General features: G+C 41.6%; 1 protein-coding gene across 2 annotated transcripts in view; it reads left to right on the top strand.

Annotated features, from left to right (window-relative positions):
• The first annotated feature begins 680 nt into the window (after positions 1-680).
• The window catches only part of RTN1 (reticulon 1), a 215647-nt gene continuing 190905 nt past the window's right edge, over positions 681-25422 (top strand). The window contains exon 1 of one of the 2 annotated variants that reach the window (XM_035727868.1): positions 681-1209. In XM_035727868.1, the coding sequence (XP_035583761.1) occupies positions 969-1209 (241 nt within the window). In that variant the 5' untranslated portion in view covers positions 681-968. Of the gene's footprint in view, positions 1210-1846; positions 1926-25422 lie in introns of those variants that run through there. The other variant, XM_035727871.1, reaches the window with a different exon arrangement.

A 25422-nucleotide genomic window follows, 5' to 3' on the forward strand; every position in this document is an offset into this window, starting at 1 on the left:
TGTAAAGGAGGGGGAAAAAGCAGCAGCAAGGTTCCTGAGATGTCCACATTCTCAAATAAAATAGACCGCGCAGACAGCTTATCATTTATACGTATGGCTTTGGCTCAGTGTTTCTGAAAGAAAGCATAACCGCTTTTCGTCCTGCCTAGTGACATCCTACTTGCTTTCAGTGCTGGTACGGATGAGGTCTGGCAAGCTTTTTTTTCGGAGGCTCTCCTGGTAGTTCTTTCCAGTACTCCACTATTTTCAGCCCTGTTCTGGAAAGAACAGTTTTTAAGGACGCAGCATTTAACCTCGGGGTTTCAGCTCCCTGTCTCCTGCCAACATTCATCTTCACCCTTCCCCGCGCAGACCCGCGTCCCCTCCACAGCTGATCCTGGTCACCCTCAGAACCGTGGCCTTGAGATCTCCAAGCTTCCTTCCTTTGCCCCGAGTCCCAAGACACCAGACGGGTCTCAAGTTTAGGAGTTGGGAGGGCGGCTTGCCTCATCCGTCACGCTTCGGCTGGGGACTGCTTCTACCTGCTCATCTTCTCCTTAGATTTTTACCCAACAGAGAGGCAGATCCAAGTGGATTTGGCCCATCCCCTAATCGGGGCCTGCCACCGGGGGCTGATGTGGGCCCAGGGAGACTAGGACCAAGCAGGCCATTTTCACCTGCGTAATAACAGGCTTGCGAGTAGCGAGCGGCGGCGGCGGCTGGAGTAGGAGGAGGAGCGCAAGCAGCGGCCGCGGCGGGGCCGGGAGGAAGAGGAGGGGGAGGAGGAGGAGCTGAAAGCGCGGAGAGCGGCAGCCGGCAGCTCGGCCGGAGTTGCAGCAGCGGCGGCGGCGCTGACACCGCGGCCTCCCCAAGCCCCGAGTCCAGGCGGGGGCAGCAGCAGGGAGCGCCCGGCCGCCCAGGCACCGCACCTCGGCCCAGCCAAACCGCCTTCGCCGCGCCGGGGGGTGGGCGGGGGGGGACCGCCAGCCATGGCCACGCCGCCGGATCCCCAAGAGGAGCTGCTGCCGCCGGCAGGCTCCGGGTCCCAGTGGTTCGGGGACCGGGGGGAGGGGGAGAACGAAGCGGTGACGCCGACAGGGGCCAAGCCGGCGCCGCAGGCGGGGGAGCCCGGTCGGGCGTTGGGCTCCGGGGCCGGGGAAGCGGCGCCGCGGGAACTGGACTCGGGCCCCGCCCGGCCGCCGCCAGTTGCCATGGAAACTGCATCCACAGGTAAGGCGGGCGGCGGGCGCCACTGCCCCGCAAATGGCGTCGGGGACGGGGTCCCTCAGCCCGGTCCCCTTCTCCGCATCTCGGCTCTGCACCTCACTCGCGCTCTCTACCTTGAGCACCAACCTCAGCCTGCTTCGCCCCGGGCAACTGTAAATATTGGCGGACTGGTAGAAAACAGGATTTTTCCCCCCCAAAGGCTCAGAAGAAGACGAAATACTATCGATTCATTTTATTTCATTATCATTGTTATCTTGGCTTTAAAAATTGTCCTTGGAGGCAGACCGCAGCATCCTGGCTGTTGGTGCGCCCGCGTACAAGTTTCTTCCGTCCGCCAAGGGGTTGGGGGCTGTAGGGCCCGCTTGGCCAGTTGCGATGATTATTTGGGGCGTGTTTGAGCTCGGCGTGCGCGCTACAGGGACGCTGACAACAAAGCGACGGGCAGGCAGGCTGCCGCTAGATCCGGCTGGGTCCGGGGCAGAGATGTGGCTGGAAGTGTTCCTTACCCCTTCCTTCCACAAATCGCCACACCCTACTCCCTCCCAGTTCCCCCTCCCATTCTCCACCTCCCCGTCCCTGCCGCAGAAAACTGAAATCCCAAGGTGTGCGTGTCTCATTCAGGAGGGGCAGCGTTGCCATAGGGTTGGGAGTTGTGACTGTCCCCGCCCAGAACTGCCCAGATGTCCCCATCTTGCAGGGAGCATTGAAACTTGGAACCCGTAAGAGCGGCCGGCCTGGCTGGGGTGTGAGAGGGCTTGACTGATGAGGGAACGAGGCACAGTTACCGGCAGTCTGGACCCGCCTGGGCATTTGGAAATTGCCTTGGATTCGGTCACCCTTAGCCTGACTCCCCGTTTCGAGCCGGAGCGCGCGGGTGCCCTGCTGGGGCCAGGGCCTTGGAGCATCCCGACCAAAGGATGCGGGAGGCGAGCTTCGGGGAGGGGTTGCCGGCCTGGGTAGCCCTGTGTTTCCAGGCAGGGAGTTAGAGGGGGCGGTGCTGTGTTGTTTTCTGAAAAAGCTTTGCTGTAGTGGAATGGGAGTTGTGTACATACGAACAAGTAGTCCTCGAGGATCTTGGGTGGTGGGTGCTTCCGGAAGAGGGAAAGGCGGTGGGACTGCTTGCCTGTTCTCGGCAGCCGATTTAGGGAAACCCCTTTCTTAAGCCACCGCCTCTCTTAAGGGTCATGTGGAGAGCATTAGGTAGTCTTTAACTCTGGTCTAGTACAAAAGATTTGTGCTCAGGAAAGGACGTTTGGGGAATGCAATAATTAAAACATAACAACATTCTGATGGGAAGAGAAAAAATTGGGACCATAATCAGAAAAAAAAAAAAGAAAGAAAGAAAAGAAAACTCCAAGGAAGAAAACCCCATTTGTCATATATTAATTATTATATGAGGGTGTGGGGGTGGGAAGGATTTAAGACTAAGAAAGGCTGCCTAGCCTCTCTTTCAACTTCTTCGTCTAAATGAAAACAAAAGTCCTTATAATTGCAAAGGAAGATGGAAAAAGATGAAAGACAAAGGGAGGTACATTTTTTGTTGGTTTACCATTACTGTTCTTTGTAGCTCATAGCTCAGAACCTATATCCACCATCATCAAAGTAAATTATTTCTTTATAAATATTTCCCACCTCCCAATAGTGTCACCAGGGTTAGGGGAAGCTGGGAAAGGAAGCTAGTGCCCTGTGTTCAGTAACACACTATACACCAAAATGAGTTGCTATATATAAAATGTTTAAAACAACTCCTGTCACAAAGTAGCCATTTGCAATTTTAACATTATTATTATTATTATAGAAAATTATAGAAATACTTTACTTTGCTGAATATGTTGGGGGTTTCCTGTCCTAGATAACAAATACACTAATAATACGGAACATGATGATGCTGAGTTTGGATGGGAAGGGGGATGAAGGGACGGGAAAGGAGCATATATTTTGCATATTTATATAGAACTTAGTTTATTATTGCTGCTTGAAGGAATGTCTTATATAGTTGTTGATTGTTTAATGTTTTAAATCTATATGTTTCATATTTCTTATACTGAAGAGACTGCTATAAGAGACCTAGATGCTGGAAATGATATCTAAATAAATAGCTAGGTCTTGAAAAATCCAAACAAAATCTGGGCCAGCTTCCTTGTCTGTTATTGTGACAGTTTTATTGCTATAAGCAAAGTCAGTAGGTATATCTTTAACTTTATCAGAGACGAAATCCAGAGGGAGCCTATTAAACACACTGATCTACTTTTTTAAAAAGAATGGTGCTCTTTGGGACTCAAACTAAGAAGTAACTTAGACTTTGAGCGTGATGCACTGTAAACAGATTTTGTTTCTTTTTCAGATAGGATTAAAAGTGTAAGACAGATATTGATATTTTTTAAAATAAATATTAAAAATATATATTTTTCTGAAAAACAGCACTAATCATGCCATCTGGACAGAAATTCTGTTATTTATTTTTATACATTGATGGTAATTAAAGTTCCTAAAGAAACATTCCAAAAAATATTTCTCAGTAATGTCCTGAGATGAAAATATGTTTACATATCATTAAAACTGGGCTGTATTTTCAGGTATTCTCATTGCTTCTGTCCCTTTTGTGGATTGGAAATGTTCTTAATAAAAAGTGACACTTTCTTTTAAAGCTACAATTGTTCATGTCGAAATTTGATAATGAGCATGCGAAATGATGTCTGTTGCCAGGGAACATTTAATACACCCTGTGTAGGCTACAACATGTTAGAGCTGTTAAATCATGAATCAGCACCATCATCTAATAACTTTATACAAAGGATGGTAAGTGCAACTGTTTTGTTTTCTCATGATCAGTTATTTTATTCCTGAAGCTATTCAAAGGGAGCATACAATAACACAAGGATAGAAGAATGGCCCCTTGTTTAAAGGAATAATTTAAAATAGAACGTTTGAACAAAATGCAGTGGTGAGAAGTTAACTCATGGTCGCTTTGGAAATTAACTCATTGATTGCTTCATGCATGCAAGGCAAAATGAACAGAATGGAGAATGGTCCAGAGAAATCAATATGATTTGCTTCTGTAATATTTACTTATAGATAATTTGACTTAAATTTCTAGATGATTGGAGAGAGAGAGAGAGAGATTTTTACTTTATTTGGACCACAATGCTCATAAATTTATATTTTTCAAATGCTGAATGTGATACTCTATTGGAAAAACTATAAATTATCTCTCATGATTTAAGTAACTTCAGAATATTTATATATCCTGTGTTTATTGTTTAGTATAATAAAGTACTGTATATATCACTGATCATCTTCTAAAATTTACGTGGAGGCTGGATTGAATCTCTTAACTTGTGGATGTGTTTGTGCTCGCTTCGGCAGCACATATATTAACTTGTGGATGTGTTTGATAGATGTGTGTATATTTTTTAATTTGGAGTCATTCCCAGTAATCCCCTTCAGAAGGTGTAAATTTCAATTTCTGTTTTCTTTCATCTTTTGAGAAAGCTACAGTTATGTTGAAATGAGAAGGGACATTACACTTACTTTTACAATATTTTACAGAACATATAAGAAGAATAAAAGAGTTTCTAATGTAATTTATTTCTCTGGACATAGCCTCTGGTTACAATCAATAACATTTCTGGCAGAAAGTGTGGTATATGTCCTTTCATACAGGGAATTCAAGTCAGGGTGAATTAAAATTTAGAAACACTTACATACCCTAAAAATACGTTGATAATCAACTTTATCAAGGCTTCCAGCATCATCTCCTCTTCATGAACTCACCCTTCCTGGAAACCCATCCTGGTCATTGCCCCTCACATCTACCATAGGCCTTCTTGCCTCCTGTCTCTTTTCTGGGGAATTCATCTGCTTCTGATCCTGCAGGTTTGGAGACAAGTTGTGGATTTTCTTGCTCATAATACTGTATCCTGAATAGCACGGGTTCCAGGAAGTTTTTATTATCTGTAAAGTGAGAAACCATTGAGATTCAATTCAATTTAGTAAACATTCACTGAATGCCTCCTTTTTGGAAGTATCTGTGCTAAACACAGGCCGTGGTTTCCTAGAATAGGTGCATCTTTCTGTTTCACATTAGTATTTAGTTTAATGAAACAGTTCCTTTGGTGTCATTTTTCATTTTCCTTATTCCCATGTCATCTCTGGAAGCTTGACTAGAAGGGCATTATAATAATCTAACCCCATGGGCACAAGGGCATGAGCTAGTTTTCCGAGGTCAACAAGGGTTAAATAAACATGAGCACAACTTGTTCAGACCACCTGGGAAAACAAAATCTATCTATGTATCTATCACTCTATGGGATTGGGATCAAGAGAAGGGAAAATTTTATTTATTTTTTTTACTCTGGGGGATTGTAAAGAATATTTGTAAGGTGATACAAATGATTCAGTCAGGATGGAAAGATGGATAGTGTAGGAGAGAGAGTATGTTTCCTGTAACTGAGTGGGTGAGGGGAATGGATGCAGGGCACGGCAGAGGGCTGATGTTAGATGGACTTAAGGACAGCTTGTGGATATAACTGGAGCAAAGAAAGATGAGCGGGGCGGAGGGTGGGGTGTGAGAACAGCTAGAGGTTCTCTTCCGACTGCTTCTATTGTCCATGAACTAGGAAGCAAGGTCAAGAGAAGAGTGAAGGCAGGAGTAGAGTTGGAAGTTAGAGAGGAGGGGAGAAAGTATAAAATTGTTGCTAGAATGGCAGAGCAGAAGGATTGGTAGAAATGGAATTCTGAGCAGTCCTGGGGCTCACTTGGAGTTTGTGGTCATGAGTTTGACGTGAGACCAGTTACCATATATGTTATCTTTTTTTTTTCAGCCATGTTCAGCTGCCTGAGCATTGGTTTGGAGTAAGTGGATGGTTGGACTGGTTTTGTTTTTGTTTTTCAGTGAGCATGACAGGAAGAGAGGGGCCATGGAGGTGAACTGTGTGTAAGGCAGTGAGGATACTGATGTGTTATGGACTCTGGGGAAGAGGGAAGGAGGACAAGACGGGGCTGATGCTCGGTGAGACGATGACATAAATGGTTTGTATGGGCTGGTAGGGTAGAACAGATGGGACAGAGATTCCTTAATAAGGGAACTGAAAGGGTAAGAGGTGGTCCTTCCAGAGTGGGTGTTTGAGACAGAGAATAAGGACGGAGTACAGTTATTGAGAAGGAGACTGAGCTGGAGTGGAAGACAAGGTCATTGGAGGAGTGGAGTCCAGATGGCAAGGGATGGAGTAAAATAATCACCGACATAATTACCGAAATCACAAAGAACCATGGCAGAGATTGGAGAAAGGCAATGAACTTGGTGCTGATATTTTTAGGGAAGTGGCTTGGGCTTCAAAGCTAGGGGTTTCTCGAGGAGGAGGGAAGAACAGTGTCCTGTAAAATGATAAATGTAAAATTCTGACTGTAGGTTCTGCAAACTCTATTTAATATGTACAGAACATAGGAGATGCAACTTAAAATAGTTCATTGTGGGGGATGGGAACTTTGAGGGTGGTAATTAAATATGAACTAGTGGTATGGTGAAATTACTAAAATCTCTTATGTAATTTTAGCTAATATTAATAGAAAGCCTTGGGTACACATTATATGAGGTAATAATTCATCTAGATTTTGTTCTAGGCAGATTTGGAGTCTTGTACTAAACAATGGGTACCATGCTGTGAGAGACATTAATGAACTACAGAATGTTGAGAGGAGGGTGACCAGATTGGTGAGGCTTCTAGAAAAAATGCCATTTGAGAAATGGCTGAAGAAATTAATAACTTTTTTGCCACAAGAAAGGAAGAATTAAAGGAGATTTGAATGTTAAATTCAAATACCAGAGGCACTCTTCTGAAGCCAAGACATGACCTGGACGATTTCACAGCGTGGAATTGGGACGGTAGTCAAATTAGAGAAGTAGGCTCCTACTTAGTGAAGGAGAGAGTTCTACTAACTAGAACTACCTGGAAAGGAGATAGGTTGCCTGTCAGTTAATGATATTCAAGCAAAAGTGAGGTTGTTGTTTTTTGGAGGAAACTTCGAAAGGAAGGTGTTAGTTATACCAACATCTTTATACCTTCCTAAAAGAAAACAATGTGCCTAACTTACATAGTGGTTGTTAATATGGACATATTTCTCAAAAGCGAACGCATCCTAATAAAACCAGAAAGAGTCCATCACAAAACCCATAGTTAACTCCAGATTGACTACCTAAAATGCACTCTCCACAAAATTGTGGCCTCCCTGAAATTCTCTAGTTCTCCATTGTCAAGAAACACTCCTTAATGTAACATACTTGCTTAAGAACTACACAATTAAAAAAAAAAAAAAGAACCACACACAATTTTATCCAGTTTGGGGTTATTAATCTAAATGTGAAGCATGATATTTGCAAGTATCTCTTTTATTTATTCTTTTTCCTCAAGTATTTTCTTCATTTTTTGCTAACATATCTAATTCCATAGATATTCAACATATTCTAAAATGTTTGGGGAATTCATTAAATAATTCTGTAGTGCTAAAAGCATCATCTGAAACTCTCCTTAGTCCTCTGCCTCCCTACCTATACATTTATGTGAGATTATTCATTGTAAAACCATGTTTGCTGGGTTTCCTAATGAGTTACATCTCTAGCTCGAACAGTTCTGCATTCTAACTTTCATCTCCAATCCCCAAATGGATTTTCTAATTCATCTACTGCATGAGATTATTATAAAACCAATTATAGACCAAATTCTTGCTTCTTTTTTTTTAAAGGTGGTGACAAAGTTTTAATTCTGTTTTTATTCAGCTTTGCTTATTAAGATTTCTCTTCCAACTAAAATGAAATGTGAATGAGATAAAATAATTTGAATTTTTCATTTCATTTATAAATAATGAGCAAATGATAAGAGAACAGGTAGATCTCCTCCTGGAATCCTGTGCATCAGTGGTTTCTTTCTTTTTTTTTATGTTAATCACCATACATTACATCATTAGTTTTTGATGTAGTATTCCATGATTCATTGTTTGCGTATAACACCAGTAGTCCTTTCAATACGTGCCCTCTTTAAATACCCATCACCAGGCCTACCCATCCCCCCACCCCCCTCCCCTCTGGAACCCTCAGTTTGTTTCTCAGAGTCCAAAGAAGAAGATAGCAAATTCTTGCTTCTTGAATGTGGGGAATTTGTTGAAGATATCACATCTTTCAAAAATACCTAGACCTCAAATTTTGTTTTAGGCCTAGCAAATCTTTGTGCAGTTTCAAAAAAACATCTCTTGGATAACAAAAAATTGTGTGTGTCCAAGTTATTGCTGATCTAGTTGATGAGCGTAAGAATAAAAACCAATCTCACGTCTATTTTTGGCATGAATTTTGCAACTGATCCTGAAAAATCAGGGCTTCTGAAAATGTGGTCCGTAGATTGTCTGCTTCAGGATCACGTGAGGTAATCCACAGACTTCGTACTAGGGAAACAAGCCTGCCAGATGCATATTAAAACTTCAGGAAGCACTCATGTATTGAATCCCCTCCTTATGCTTGGCATTTTGCTAGGAGCTGTGGGGAGTAGAGAACATGAGCTATATCCCCCTTTCCCCGTTCTTCTGAGCTTACTGTCTGGATGGGAGATAACACAAACTCACACAAAACAAAGGTAAACAAGTCAGAGGACAGCCTGCTGGCTGGATGGATGGTACAAGCTCTAAGCGCTGTGCACATTGCATGATTTTATGGGTCCCAGAGTACCTGGTTTTTTGAAAGAGATGGAGTGTGACCTGCCTAAAGGATAGACAGAATAAGAATGAGCAGAAGTGAGCTGAAAGACAGTTTGGGTGAAGGGAGAAACATGGATAATGACTTGGGGATGACGAATGACTAGGCTGGTTTAACCTGTCCAGCTGGGTGAGGGGATATAGATTCTGGGGGGCTTGAAAGCTACTCACAGAACTCTAGACTCCTTTTTATGGATTCTGGGACCTTTAAAGGTTGATGGGTGGGGGAAGTAATATTATAAAGCTGTGCTAAGGAGGTTTAGTCAGACAGTGGCATAGAAGATGAACTTAGTGGGGAAGGCTGACCCGCTATCAGTGTCGTGGCCTTGAATAAATAGCCATGGGAAGAAAGAGGAAGAAAGATGAGTGGCTCCCCAGGAACATTCAGTAGGATTTTGTGACTGACAGGATATGGGGTGTGAGGAAAGGAATAAGTCAACTCTAAAGTTCCATGTCCTGTGGCTGGGAGGATGTTGATGTTCTAGAGAGGTAGGGAGAGGGAACTGTTTAGAGAGGTGAGGATCACAGATTCATTTTTAGTCATGTGGGGCTTGATACGATGATAAGCCCCTTGAGTGGAAATCTCCACTTGGCACTGAAGATGAAGGAGTGGGTTTTAGAGATAAAAACAGGATTGTTGATATAGATTTAGAAGATTACAAGAGAAGTCATAGAATAAATAGATTTTTGAAAGAGAGTATGTTGTATGGGAAGAACAAAGGGCCAAGCATGGAGCATGAGCTTGTTGCCTCTTACTAGCTGAGTGGCATCAGGCAAGTTTTTGAACCTCCCTGAGCCTCAGATTCCATAGTAGTATATATGGTACTGGGTCTTGTAGAGGGTCTGGCAATCAAATGGTAATTACTCTTTTTTTTAAATATTTTATTTATTAGAGAGGGTGCATACAAGCAGGGGAATGGCTCAAATGGTAATTACTCTTATAATTAGAGTATCATGGAAGCCAAGATGGCATGGTGTAGAATGAGCTCTGACTAAGAAAGCAGATTTTTAAAAAAGATTTATTTATTTATTTCAGAGAGAGAAAGCACATGAGCAGGGGGAGGGGCAGAGGGAGAGGGAGACAGACTCATGGCTGAGCAGGGAGTCCAATGCAGGGCTCAATCCGAGGACCCTGAGGTCATGACTTGAGCCAAAATCCAGAGTCAGATGCTTAACTGACTGAGCCACCCAGGCGCCTCTGAGAGATTTATCTCGTCTTGGCTTTGGCACCTAATATTATGTCAATGTGACACTGTGGGGCAAATCTGCTTTATGTCTCAGTTTCTTCATATATAAAATGGGCATGATACTGTTGTCCTGGCTATTTTACAGAGTGTCGTGAAGATAAAATGAAGTAACATAGGGAGGTAAATGCAAATTGCAAATAACTAATTATCTGGAAGGTGCTGTTAATAGGAAGCCTGGTCAGCACACTGTCCGATGCAGAAGAGAGGTCTAGGAGAACAAAGACCGAGAAAAAGTCATGCTACCTTAGTTTTAGGCTTTTTAATAGAAAATGCTTGCTGTGCTTACCTGGACCTCAGCCAAATCTCAGCAGGGAGTGGGGAGAGCATGGAAGAACTGGCGCGGGGTGAAGTCCGTCCTGGTGAAGCACATTAGAAGACATTTTGGCTCCGGGGAGTGCAATTGGAGTGGTGACCTGCCTCACTCCTCAGGTCCTAATGAGTGATCTGTGACTGGAGCAGGGCTGAGGTGTGCCCATGGGGGCGAGCCGGAGTGAGTGCAGACAGCAGACCGAAGGGCAATGAATGTAGAAAGCTGTCCTAGTTATGCATAGGAGTTGGTCTGGAAGAGGCTGCTTCTCTTGCCGAAGAGGGTATGACAATGAAAGCCAGATCCTGCCACTACCTACCTCCGCCCCGCCCCCGCCCCCCCCCACCTCTTGCCCTGAGGGCAAGACTAAATCAGTTGGTCCTGTGGGCTCTTGCTGGATAGTCTTATAGCTCTGTAGGTTAAAGTCTTTTATAAATAGACTAATGCCTCTGGAAAGATGGAGCAAATACACTTTTCTTTATCCTCATGCTAAGTATAGCCAAAATGCCTGAACGCTGTATATAAAATAAACATAAAAGGACTCTGGAAGGTGGAGAGAAGAAGGCAGACTTACTTACTAGGGACCTTGGGATCTGAGAAGGGACACACGGTGAGTTCTCTGGGTTTTCTTTTTCCCTCATCTAGTTCAGACTGGGTATGGTAGAAGCCAGCCATGGGGAAAAGGCCAATGGGCACAGACAAAAAGCACCCACAAGAAAACCTGTTCTCTCCAGCCAGATGACCAGGAAAGGAGCAGTCTAGCAAGACCGAGAACTTTTTGACAATAACTTCTCTGCTTCAGCCAAACACTGCAAAATATACTGCTTGCCCCCCCATCCCTATCCCACCAGTAAAAGCCAAGCTGGCAGCCTAGACTTCCACCCCTGTGAAGCTGTAAGGGGCATCCCAACAACCGCCCCTCACCACAACCCCAGGGCCAGTGGGCACCGTGTGGGAAACCTGGACTTCGACCCAGCATAGGCCTGCCAGCTAGTGTGGTATCAGGGGAAGCCGAGTGGAGAGGCAGGTGTTTCAACACCGCTCACTGGTAATAAGACTGAGTGGAGAACCTAAACTCCACCCCCCTTCCTGCCCCGGGGGGGGGTAATAAATAAATAAACTCCACCCTTCTTCCCTGTTAGTGTGGGATCTGTAGTCTCATAACAAAACACCCCATAACAAATGATTTTAATTGAAAATCATTTGTCAGTACCAAATCCCAGAAGATCTGAATGTAAATGGCAAGGGCTAATCAAGGCCAAGATTACACAGATGTTGGAATCATCTGACAAGAATTTTAAAGCAGTCGTCACAAGAATGCTTCCATAAGCAATATGAACACACTTGAAACAAGTAATAAAATGTAAAGTCCCAGTAAGGAAATAGGAAGTTTCAGTGAAAAAAATAGAAGATATAGTGAAGAACCAAAGGGAAATTTTACAACTGACAAATACAATCGCTGAAAGACTTGAAGAGAAAAAAACACAACAATTCAATGGGTGAGCTCAACAGTAGAATGGAAAGGCTAGAGGGAAGAATCGGTGAATTTGCAGATAAACAACAGAAGTGACCAATCTGAACAACAGAAAGAAAATAGGCTGAAAATAAAAGTGAATGAATAATAAAACCCTTCCAGCTCTACAGCTCAGGCACGTTTACTGGGCTTTGTTCCCTTTCTCCAGTGTTCCCTGAGTGTTCACGTGAAAACACCACAGTGAAAACAGACTGAGAGGTGTGTGCCTCAGCTTTGCTAAGTACATCAAGTCTAAGCTAGGTTGGTCTAGATGTGGGTTGTACGGAGAAGAACCCAATAGCACTATTTTAAGTCCTTGAGCTATTTTCTGTATTTATAATACTCACTGGTTTCTGACCCTCTCGTACTTAGGTAACTAAATATATGCACATATTAGCTAAAGTATTTATTTAACAAGCACTTATGTGGCACCTATAATGTGTTCTGGCTCCTTACATTTCATTGTTAAAACTACCCAATGAAGCAGGTGTAGTTATCTGTCCCATTTTACAGATGAGTAAGTGGAGATAGAGGTTAAGTGACTTGCCTCAGGTCATGCAGTAGTAAGTGGCAGCCCCGAGATTTGGCTCTAGAGTCTGTGCTCTTAATTAGTGCACCCCTGCCCGTTTTGGGCTTTTCTTATGCAACATCTGTTTTATGATCTCTGTAGTACAAGCTGCATGCTCATAAGGCATCACCCTGTATGAAAGCCTATCTGAACTAGAGTGAGAGAGAGAGGCAGAGCTAGGTGAGGGGGACGGTAGCTAAAATGTGGGTTGATAGAACTTGAGAGTCCATAGGAACCTCAGCTGAAAGAAACTGTTATATTTAAAAGTGGAGATTTGACGGGGACAGTTGTAAAGTGTTGCAGTGGGATCCTCAAACTACTAAAAAAACAGAATGGGAGGGTCATGGGGAAACTGCGACACATATAAAGAAAAAAAAATAGAGGAGTCTTAGTTAACTAGAAGTTAATTCTAAGTCAGTGGGGCGAGCCAGCTGCCTCCAAGGAGATGGTTGGTCTCTGTTGAGCAGAGGTATGTGGTTTTGGCCACGGCGGGGGTGGGGGGTGGGGCTGCTGGGAAGGTGTTGACCGCCCTTGTGGCTAGGTGAGGTCCCAAGTGCAGTGGGAGTGCCAGAATGGAAGGTGGGGCAGATGGTAGCAGAAACCTTGACTCTGGTTGAAAGAACAGGATTTGCCGCCTGCACAAGAGAAGATAGGATGGGTTATGACAGCCATCTAAAAATATATGAAGAACTGTCAAGTGGCATAGGTGCTGAATATGTTCTGTGTGACTCTGGAGGATGGAGCTGTGGTCAGTCAGAAGTTATGCTGTGAAATATGAAAGTAGCCAGGACTGCCCCATATGGTGATGAGTTTCTTGTTACTGGAGGTATGTCAGCATAGCTGGGCTGGTCATTTATATAATAGAGGGGATATAATAGGATACACTGGGTTAGTAATTTTTTATCTTTTCAGGTTCATAGACCCCTCCCCCCCGCACTTAGAGTTTCTGATGACAGCTTTATGATCTCTGCCCTGGAAAATGCACTTATAAACACCGTTTTGCACACCAATTCTGGGATTTTTTAGAAGCTTTTTACGGATGGAGGAATTAAATAACTTTCCAACTCTTAGAAATCGATCATTCCAGATAACCTCATATAGATCCCTGTTTATACAAGGGTACTAGTTTTACAATTCAATAAAACCTCAGTGAATCATCCCTTTATTTATTCAACAAATATTTATTCAGCACTCTCTAGATGTGTGTGTGTGTACGAGGTATGTACTAGGTATGAGTAGGTGACACATAAATGCATCACCAGAATATTTTTTAAAATGCAGTAGAATAACAATATAGCCAGACTATGAGGAAGAACAGTCTGTATTAAGGAAAAAGTCTGCATTCCATAAATGCTGTGTTATTAGTTTCAAGAATATGCTGTAACTGAATTGGTGTCTCTCAAAGGGTTACTAAGCCATGTTCTTCCTAAACCGGCTATGGCGAAGTGGGAGAGAGTGTGGACTTAAAAGAGTCGCCATTACCAGATTCCAGTCTCAGCTCTTCCAATGGCCAGTAGCTAGTCTCAACCTCTGTGGGGAGGGCTAAATGGTAGCTGTAGGTAAACCTGCAGTCTCCAGATAAATGAGGTATCACTTGTTCATCCGCTGCTTTTGTGTATGCTGTAACTTCTGTGTACACTGTAGTCATTGCTAAAGTTTTTGGAACCAGTTGTTACTTAAGGCAACATCCCTTTACTGTTATTATCAGGAGATGCTTAAGGAAGTTAGGGTAAGAGAAGGTGTTACTTCTCCCTCTAGTATCCCCACCGGCATCTATGCTACAGTAAGTAAATAAATAATCTCTGGTGTGGGCAAGTGATGTTTTCTCAGTTTTATGTAAAGTGTGCCTACGATTTTTAAAAATTCTGTACTACTTTCATTTGTGTCTGAATACATCATCAAAGTAGAAACAGGGTGATTCCTGCAAAGGCAGCTTCAGAATCCGTCACCTGGCTCTGCCTCCAACCAGCCTGTGGCCCCTAAGCCCTATAATCTAGGAAATTTTGGAGTGGCCCCTACTATTAATATGTTTATCAAATCTTTTATTATAGATAATACAACGGTAAATTGCAACTCAGCATGTTTACATTACCGGAATTGAACTTGAGTGAGTTTATTTTTTTAATCAAATCCATGGTGTTAGAGAAGTTTTTCTATTTTATTTCACCAGAAAGGTGAAAAAAAACAAACACCTAGTACCATTTCCTAGAAATTGCATAATCTTTTAAAGGCCAAGCAGTTTATAATTTGGATGTTTGCATATCAGAAGTGTCAAAAGAATCAGTTTCATTTCCATAAATAATGTGGAACAATGTTTAAAAATTTGTTTGAAAGGGGAGGCAATGTACTTTCTAGAGAAATGAGCCCCAGAAATATCCTGTCTTGCAGGTAAACGTGTATTAGGAGTAGAGAACAGTTTGTGGTGGGCTCTCAGGCCATTTGTTTACTTTTTTTTTTTCCTTTTTAGGTATAGTACTCTGCTTTGTGCTCAGTACTTATTTCACCATTATAATAACTTCTAGGAACATTGGTTCCTAAATGAAATCTCCACCAATTTGTTAACCAAAAAGCTCTGCCATTCTGTCAGATGGGGAACTCAAGGTCAGCCTTTAACTGTATCACTTAACAAGTAATGATTGGGTTTCCCCTGTGATCATTTGTGTGAAGATGTCTTTTAGATATTGATTTGATATTGAAATGCTCCATTGTATAATGAATCTTGTGAAGTATAATTTTCAATTCATAAAAGGGAAAATTGGCACATAGGTTGAAAACAAGAGCCTAGAACTTCTTTTCTTCTATGAAGGGCTCTGTCTTGCAGGGAAAAAAGAAACCAGCAGAGGACTGTGTATGAGTTAAGTGGAACTTAATTCAGTTGATTTTCTTAGTCATATTGAAGTATTTAATTCCACAGCCTTGTTTTAAAATTATAAAAACAAGGGCGCCTGGGTGGCTCAGTCAGTTAAGCGTCCATCTCTTGATTTAGGCTCAGGTCCTGATCTCAGGGCTGTGGGATCAAGCCGGACTCTGCGCTCAGCGGGGAATCTGCTCGAGATTCTCTCTCTCTCCTCTCCCTCAGTCCCCATCCCCCACGTGTGTGTGCACGTACACTTTCTCTCTCTCTCAAATAACAAATCTTTAAAAATATATAAAAACAATGTTTGCAAGAGAAAAAACTTACCATCTCATCTTCTTTGCACAGTTCTTAGTGCCAACCTTGTATAGTGGTTTGAGGGGTCAATGAAATATTTGTAATGCTTGACACTTAGTGAGGACCTTATAAATGTTTGCCATTCTTGTTATTGTTTTTAATTCCCTATTAATTTTTTCATTTGCATAATAATCACTAACCTTCCTTAAGTGTTAGAATGGATGAAGTGCTGATGTCATTTATCTAGTGATCCTCATTTTACAAATGTCAACTCTGAGAACGGCCAAAGCCACATCTCTGACTGAGGTGATGGGGATGAAGAGAGGGATGGTGATGGAGGAAGAAAGCTTGACCCTTGGAATGGGCACAAATAAAATAACGGGGAGGTAAGGTGGGGGAATATATATATATGGATTTGTAAAAAAAAAAAGGAAAAGAGAAGTAGCAAAGCTTTCCTAAATTCTAGAATTGGGGTTCTTGGCCTTACTTTCCTCTGAAATTATATTTTGCATCTTTTTAATTGTTTAGAGACTTTTTTCTAAGTGGAGTGACCTCAGCAGGCCCCTGAGGCTCAGGGGTGGAAGCTTGGGGTGTTCTATGCAGAGCTGCCCAGAGCTTTCTCACCTGCAGGCTGAATGAAATCAAATAATGGGCTGAATCAGGCCTGGGGGCCAAAATGTTCCTTCTTCCATCTGGGGATTTTCCAAAGGATTTACATTAGCTTTATCTAAATGGAGAAAAAATTAGCTCAGAGTTTTCTCTCAGAAGTAAGGGAATATTTGTAAACTTTTCTCTGCACAACCAGTCCTGAGGTTCACAAATGCTGTGGTTTGGATAGCAATATCAGAGAATTAACTGGTTTTTCTTTACCATGCTCACATATAAAAATGTACTCTATACCTTGACTGAGAAATGGGGGTAGTTAAGGAAAAGAAAGGAAACAGGACAAAGTGAAGAACATCAACATTTATTTAGCACATAGGGCAATGCAAGCAGCACATGATGCACATTTTATATACCTTCTTAGGTTGGCTTTAGTATCAGTGGCCTATTGAATAGGTAGTAGGAAACTGCACTGTCATTTGGTTAATCTGAGCAGCGGTGACCACTAATTTTCATAAGTCCCTTTACTTGTTTCCAGCCAGGGCCAGAAATTAGACATAGAACAGGAGTCTTCCAGTGAGATCCCATGAGGCTGATTACGAGAGGGGACCAGATGTTGGGGTTCAAGTCCTAGCTGGTGACACATAATGCATTTTCAGGAATGTTTAGTTAAACCACATTCTTTTGGGGGGCCTGCTGAAATAGCCAGCTAAGGATTTGGGGTCCTCCCCATCCTCTCATCAATGATGATTTATGTATGTGTACTTGTTCATACTGCATCAAGTACATGAATGTTTTTTTCTCCTTGTCTAGATGAAAGCCCCTCGAGGCAGGTGTCAAGTCTTCAATAGTCTATAATCCCTAGCAGGGGATCAAACATAGCAGTGTCAGAATTTCATCATTTGATGATTTATTTCGTTCTTCTTTTTTTTTTTCCAGAGGCAACTCACATTAATATAATTGGGGGGATAATTTTATTCATGTTTATAATTTGATTTTTTTATTATGTTATCTTAATCACCATACAATGAATCATGGAATACTACATCAAAAACTAATGATGTAATGTATTTCGTTCTTTGCTTACATAAAAAGATATTAATACCATATTTGGGCCATAGCACATTTTCATAAGCTTTCAGCATTCGCAGAATCGATGACAATTCGAATTTAGAAGTAGGATTTGGATCTTTTATGTATAACTCATGTTGACCACTATTAAATCAATTACAATGTGAATTCTTACTCCTGTTTATATGAGTTATAAGAATAATAAAAAAATGTCGTATGTCCTACCACTTTGAATTTCTTTAAAAACTCTCGGGTGCTAACTTAAAATTAAGAGTTCTTGGCAGTTATGATTAAAAATGATGATAAATGAATTCTGTTAACGTTTTTTAAATTAATTGAGTGGATGTCCTTGATAAGGTGTTCAATTATCCTGGGAATTTACATAATAAAATGCAGTAGTTTGCTCTGAGATTAGTTTGACACAGTTGTCCTTACCAGCCCCCTCCTTAGCACCTGGCGGCTCAGCCTTCAAAAAGGGGATGTGGCATTGAGGTGCAGACCATTACAGGTTAGATCCTCATTTTCTATTAATAATGGGAATAACAATGGTGAAGTAATCTTTCATTAGGTTGGTAGGTTGCAAGACATTACAATCCTTTCAATTCAATTCTTGCCCTTTGAAATCTGGGCATTTACTTGAGATGAAAGAGGCCCCACAGAAATGGGGCTTGAAAACAGGTTCGGGCCTGGTGAAAAAATTATTTCAGGTGGCCCAGCAAAGATGGCCTGGCTGAAAGTCTTCATATGGGCTTTGGGAATAAATTCAGGTCCTGGGCCCACCTCCTGCCTGCCAGGTTGGGCAGTCTGTGCCAGCTTCCTCCGTCCCTCCTGGGCCCTGCCTGTGTGTGCTGCAGTCTCTTCATGTGGCAGGAACAGTCTGTGGGTTCAGCAGTTAGACCTGTTCAGAAGCAAATGTAGCATGAAGTAGGGCATTCTCTGTATAGAAGTTTCAAGCAGAGACTGCATGATCTCTTTTCAGGAATGTTTTAAAAGGAGGCTTATTTTCAAGTGGGAAGTTGAACTAGATTACTTCCAATATTCTTTATATCCCTTTTGTCTCAGCATTCCATGATTTTATGATAAAAACTGGGATTTGTTATGCACATGTGAATGACTTTAAATTGACACATACATTTTTAATATTGGGGCTTTATATCTTTAGCTAAAAGTTGCAGGAGCCCATATGAGCAAACCAACACACCAATAATCTAAGTGAACAGGTCATTTTAATACTGAAAAACATTTTTCACTTGTTATTTTTATGGCATGATCAGATAAAATGTCTTTGATTAGTAAAACAGAAACGTTGATTAATCATTATGTTCTAATGCTGTTGGTAGACAAAAATATTTTATAAAGCAGTGCTCATGAGGGGCAATGATGAAAGGGGGCAATAATTATTCATTATTATATACTTACATGCCAGGTATTATGCTAAGTGCTGTTTTTAAAAATTTAAGAACGTTTTTTTAAAAACTCTTTTCTCAAGCAACTGACAGTCTAATGAAGGAGATAAATAAGGCAACAATTATATTTTATTGTGGAGAAATATTTACATAATGCCATGTCAAGCATCTTAACAGAAGGGAAGGTTGGAAAAAGCTTTTTACTGCAAGTGGTTCTGAAACTGACTTTTAAAGGATGAGAAATTAGCAACATAAGGCATGGGGAAGACCATTCAGAAAGAACAGCCCTGCTTAAAACCATATTTCTCCCTTATTGCTTTTTCAAAAAGGAATCCTTTTTTTATTCTAGAAACTCTAGGTTTCTAGAATAGTGATGAAGGGGTACAAAGCTCTTTATTTCCATTTGTCTTTAAGCCTCTGGATTATTCCTGGTTCACAAGCAAAATCAGCATCTGTGAAGTGGCCGCTTCTATGACAGTGCGTATGGTTTTCAGAATTGGACAGACTGTGTATCACAAACAGGTGTGCAGACACCTGGCTAAGGACCAAAGGCACTCAAAGCCAGACTAGACAAAGTCAATTTTCTCCAGTAGTAAGCCTCTTAAAGCATTGGTTTTTATTACAAAATAAATTGATGCATTAGGGAGGAAATTCACATGCAGTTGTCAAATGTGAAACTTTAAGCTTCCTGCAAGATGCATCTAGGTTACATTCACAGGCCCTTGGGATACACACTACCTCTTTGTTTTCTGTGATGCTTATTTAGTTGGAAATATTTGAGGAACACCAGGCAGAAAGGTGTCTGGGTAGGTGCTCTGGGGTGAGGACTGAATACCTCAAGGACAAGGTGGCAGATGAGTGTCTGTATGTGTGTGTGTGTGTGTGTGTGTGTGTGTGTGTGTGTGTGTACATGTGCATGCACCAGCTCATAGGTATGGGTACTGAGATGAGAAGAATGCTCACCTTGATGAATGATGTCTGCCATGTGTGAAAATGAGAAGGGAGAGAAGCAAAGCTGGGCCAGGATTTATCCCTTGGGTTGCTCTGTTTCTCCTTCCTTAGAAGAGCACCAGTGACCCTGTAGCCAGGAAGGGGTACAAGAGATGTCACAGTTCTGGTCCTGATTCTTTCTTCCAGGATCCTTGTGCTGCCATGTCACTGACCTTCTCTTATATCCCACCCTGGTTCATGGCCCTTAATGGCCCACCCCCTATGGCTTACAGACATCAAGGTTGCCATTATAGAGCGTTCTCAGTTTTTTTGCAATTGCTCCGAGTTCAGATTTTTATATAAAGAGCTTTCACCAACTCTATGTTTATCATTCCAACGACTGCTGTTCCTAATCTACAATAGTGCCGCACGTATGATACTGGAGTTTAGGGGACTTTTTTCTCCTCTAGCATGTGCTCTATAGAATTATCATGGCAACTGCCTGAACTAGCTTCTTTCTCTGGGTCTAGAAGAATGTCCCATGCTGGAAAATGGTGGGGGAAGACTTCCTAAGGAGAGGGTTCAGTGAGTGCGAATGAATCGACTTGTAAAGCTGACGTGAGGGGATACGGACAGGTGGTTCTGTGTGTGCCGAGACCTTCCTGGGCAAAGGGGAAGGATAAGGGAAAGGTGGAAAGGGACCGGGCTGTGAAACACTTAGAGCTGTTGGATACCACACTAAGAATTTTAAGTTTTATTCTCTGTTGATAATGGAGAATCATTTGAGGTTTTCTCCTCGAGATAGAAGCTCTCCCAGATTGGCGTTAAGAAAGCACTCTGGCAAACATGGAAGGTGGGAGTGAGGAGCACGGTGTGGGGTGGGAGGTGAGTTAGGGGACTTCCACGGCAGTCCTATGAGACGTGGTGAGGCCAGAACTGTGGCAGTGAATAGCAGGAGGGGTTGGGATGGAGAGATTTTATGAAGTACAGTGGATAGAACTTGGAGATGAGAAAGACTTAAAAATTATTTCTGTTCTTGGCTTGAACACGTGGGTGCAGAGTGATGCTGTTAAGTGAAAGGCGGATACAGAAAGAGGATCAATGTAAAACACTTTCAGATATAATAGCACTCCATTGCAAATGTAATGTATTAATATTAAAATCATATTTCACTGAACTTATCTTTCAGGTAATGGTCATCCACAGTATTGATTATACAGATGTAGAGAAACCATTAGGAATCACAAAGCTAGTGCTCTTATAAACACCATACAAAAAAATGCTAACTATAAGCCCTTTTAATTTTTAATTGATACGGGGAATCTACAATGTCAAGTTCATGTATAAGGTGATTACATTTTACTTTGGTTATAGGTCTTACTGTAGTAGCAATTGATGATACGGAGAAACACTAACCAGTTCTGATTGAATAAGGGTTGGTTGCACAACTGCATCCTTACAATATCATTTCTTTAAATTTTATTTTATTATGTTATGTTAATCACCATACATTACATCATTAGTTTTTGATGTAGTGTTCCATGATTCATTGTTTGCGTATAACACCCAGTGCTCCATTCAATACATGCCCTCTTTAATACCCATCACCAGGCTAACCCATCCCCCCACCCCCTTCCCCTCTAGAACCCTCAGTTTGTTTCTGAGTCCATAGTCTCTCATGGTTCGTCTCCCCCTCTGATTTCTGCCCCTTCATTTTTCCCTCCCTCCTACCTCCTCCTCCTCCTCCTCCTCCTCCTCCTCCTCCTCCTCCATCTTCTTCTTCTTCTTCTTCTTCTTCTTCTTCTTCTTCTTCTTCTCCTCCTCCTCCTCCTCCTCCTCCTCCTCCTCCTCCTCCATCTTCTTCTCCTTCTCCTTCTCCTTCTCCTTCTTCTTCTTCTACCATATAATGTGTTATTTGTTTCAGAGGTACGGGTCTGTGATTCATCAGTCTTACACATATAATATCATTATTTAGCATCCATAAATATTAACTGAAATTGTTAAGTCTTAGAGGATAAAATAAAGCTTGACAAATTCTAATAAGATGTATCAGAAAGATCCTTGATTATATATTAACCCATTTGGCAATTTATTAATTTTTTTAAGATTTTGTTTATTTATTTGAGAGAGAGCACGAGCAGGGGGAGTGGGAGAGGGAGAAGCAGACTCTCCACTGAGCAGGGAGCCCGACGTGGGACTCGATCCTAGAACCTTGAGATCGTGACCTGAGCCAAAGTCAGCCACCTAACCGACTGAGCCACCTTCGCTTTCCCCCATTTGGTAATTTACTAAAGCAATAGGAGGATTCATTACTTATTTAACTTTCTCCCATGATTATCTTTTTTAAATATCATTTTAAATTGTGGTAAAATGCACAAAATGTAATATTTATCATCCTATTTTAAAACATACAGGTGAGTGATATGAAGTACATTCTCACATTATTGGGCAACTAGCACTGCCATCCATCTCAAGAACTCACTCAGTCCACTTAACAGTAGCTCCCCATTCTCCCCACCCCCAGTCCCTGGCAACTGCCATTCTCTTCTCTGTCTATAAATCTGAGTACTCTAGGAGGACTCATTACTTTTTCAGCAAAAGAAAGCAATATAGTTGTCCTGTAACCTCTAATTGATTCTCTGTGTTGGCTCCCTTGGGAATAATGTGGGAAGGGCTTTAAAGCAGCATAGTGCAGTGGGCTGGTTAGAAAATTCGCACATTAGGGATCCTCGGACAGGTCCTTCAGCTGCTACTGATTTCAGATCAGGAGCTAACCAGCAGTCTCCTGAGAGCATAGTTATTTGGAGTTGCTTTCGCTTCAAATCATGGGCTACTACTTCCTAATTGTGCGATGTTGGGCAAGTTGATTGAACTTTGAGAGTCTCAGTTTCTTTGTCTGGAAATCAGTAGAACCTTCCTTACAATGTTCCTGAGGATTCAATTTGTTATTCTCTATGAAAACATTTAGAACAGAGGCTGGCTTACCATAAGCATTTAATCAATGTTAAATACTATTATTTCTCAGGTTGAGCTATTATTCCCAATGCCTTGTGTTGTCAGTCTGAGCTGACCAGGGAGCATGACTGAACCATGGTTATAGAATATTTTAAGACATTGCTGCAGCATATTTGAAATCAACTAGGACTGGAATTGTAAAATATGGTCATGGTTAGTAAAGATTATAGGATTCTACTCTGGGCCTGATGTGTTTCTACAGTTTTGGTAATGGAAATATGAAGAGTGAAAATTAAGAAGACCTTAATGGGGTGACTCACACCCCTGAATACACTGTACACTATTCAAAAAGATTGTGAATCAAAGCATCACATACTAGAAGGATTGCCCAGGTTCCTCTGTATCACAATAGAATTTGGCCTTGAAGTAGACTGTGGCCCCGGGTAGGGATTTTCCTCTTTTTCATTAGCTGGACCCCTCGCCCCCCACCAGGGCTTTGTGGAAGAAATGAGAGGGTCCCCCCATCCTACCCTATTCTTCCATAGTTTCTTTCCCATTCCACATTTACAGACTAAAACAGTGTTGTTCTTTCTCTAAGGATAGAGGTTTTGACTGTCACTTATTCACAATATTTGCCGATTGATGTGGTGAGGCAAGTTAAGGATTGTATCAGCAACTCTGTATTCAGAAACCTGGTGATAGCAACTTGCTTGTGAATAGCTGGTTCATTTTTCTTGTTTGAAAATTTTATGTTCCCTGAACTCTGATTCTCGCTGTTATATCTCTATGGCCCATAACAATGCTTGGCACAAAAGGATGTTCAAAACATTTATTGAACGAAAACATATGTAAATGAATGAATAGCTAGTTTTCTCTGGTGGAGAACTGGAGGAGATTATGGGGAGACATCCAAAAGCAAGAAAGTCTAAGCCCTAAAATTTCCAGCACTCCGTTTAGTTCTTCCCTATTGAGAAGGTGTCATGTGTTTCTTCACTGCACCTTGCCTATTTTACTTTTGTATTTTTTCATCGTAAAACACTTTTTTTTATAGAAAGAGAGAGGCTTTCTTCTTTTTTTAAAAAATATTTTATTTATTTATTTGAGAGAGGGAATGAGAGAGAGAGAGAGAGAGAGCACATGAGAAGGGGGAGAGTCAGAGGGAGAAGCAGACTCCCCGCTGAGCGGGGAGCCCGATGTGGGACTCGATCCCGGGACTCCAGGATCATGACCTGAGCCGAAGGCAGTCGCTTAACCAACTGAGCCACCCAGGCGCTCTGTAAAACACTTTTTTTTTACATAATAATCACAAACTCTTCTTTTTCTTCTCATGTAACAAGGCTACTATTTTAACTGTTTTTTTTTTATCCCTCTTCCATCCTGAAGTTGTGTTTAGAAGACCTGCATACTTGTGCCCGTGAGAACACCCACAAGCTTTCCTTGTTCTTTTGCCCAGACAGGACTCAGTCCTCCATTGCTAAACCAGCCTGTATTCCTGCAGAGAGGCTGGGAGTAAGGACATCCCAAGAGGATGCTGAGATTCTCAAAGCAGCCTTTTTCATGGAGCAAATTAAGGACAAACACAAATCATTGTGGGATTTTGACCTAAATCTTAACCCATTTATTTTCTTAAAATAAATCTCTTTTTTTCTAGTACCTTTAAAATGTTTGTAAAAAAGCACTACGCTATAATTGTTGCTTTCTAAATGGAAGACTTTGAAAACTCCAATGGCTAAGTAATTTATGAACATTTTATAAAGTTTATCTACCAATTTATAGGACACAGGCTCTACAAGTTTTGCATTTTTTCCAGTGTCTCACTTTGGTGAATTGCACTCACAATTTCCTTTCTTAAATCACATGTGCCTTCCTTTTTAAATTTGTTTTAACTCATCTTTCCAAGTATGTACGGTTACATTTGCTAAGCAGATATTAGTAGCAGGTATTTAAGTTAGAATAACATTAATAGGTATAATCTATTAAACATCATCCACATGTCAGGCTGATTTCATTATTTAACTTAATTATACCATTTAATCTTTTAAAAATACTGAGATGTAATTTACATATAGAAAAGTAAACAAATCTTATTTTACTGGTAGGTGGATGCACATCCATGTAACCATCACCCAGATCAAGAAAGAACATTTCCATCCTCTAGAAAGGCTCATTCATACCATTTCTTCCAGTCAATCCTCCATTCCCAGAGGCAACCATTATTCTGGCTTCTATCAACACATAATAGTTCTACCTGTCTTTGAACATACACGAAGGGAAAACTTTTGTATCTGGCTTTTTTTTCCTTCCTTCTCTTCTTTAATTCCAGTTAACATAGTGTTATATTAGTTTCAGGTGTACAGTATAGTGATTCAACAATTCCATATATCACCTGGTGCTCACCACAAGTACACGCCTTAATCCCCATCACCTGTTTCACCCCTCCCCCCACCCACCTCCCCTCTGGTCACCATCAGTTTGTTCTCTGTAGTTGAGTCTGTTCTTGGTTTGTGTCTCTCTCTTTTTTTTCCCTTTGCACATTTGTTTTGTTTCTTAAATTACACATATGAGTGAGATCATATGGTATTTGTCTTTCTCTGACTTATTTTGCTTAGCATTTTACTCTCTAGCTCCATCCATGTTGTTGCAAATGGCAAGATTTCATTCGTTTTCCTGGCTGAGTAATATTCCAATGTGTGTGTGTGTGTGTGTGTGTGTGTGTACCACATCT

Source organism: Zalophus californianus, chromosome 6 (genome assembly GCF_009762305.2).
Source record: "Zalophus californianus isolate mZalCal1 chromosome 6, mZalCal1.pri.v2, whole genome shotgun sequence".
NCBI classification, from domain to species: Eukaryota; Metazoa; Chordata; class Mammalia; order Carnivora; family Otariidae; genus Zalophus; species Zalophus californianus.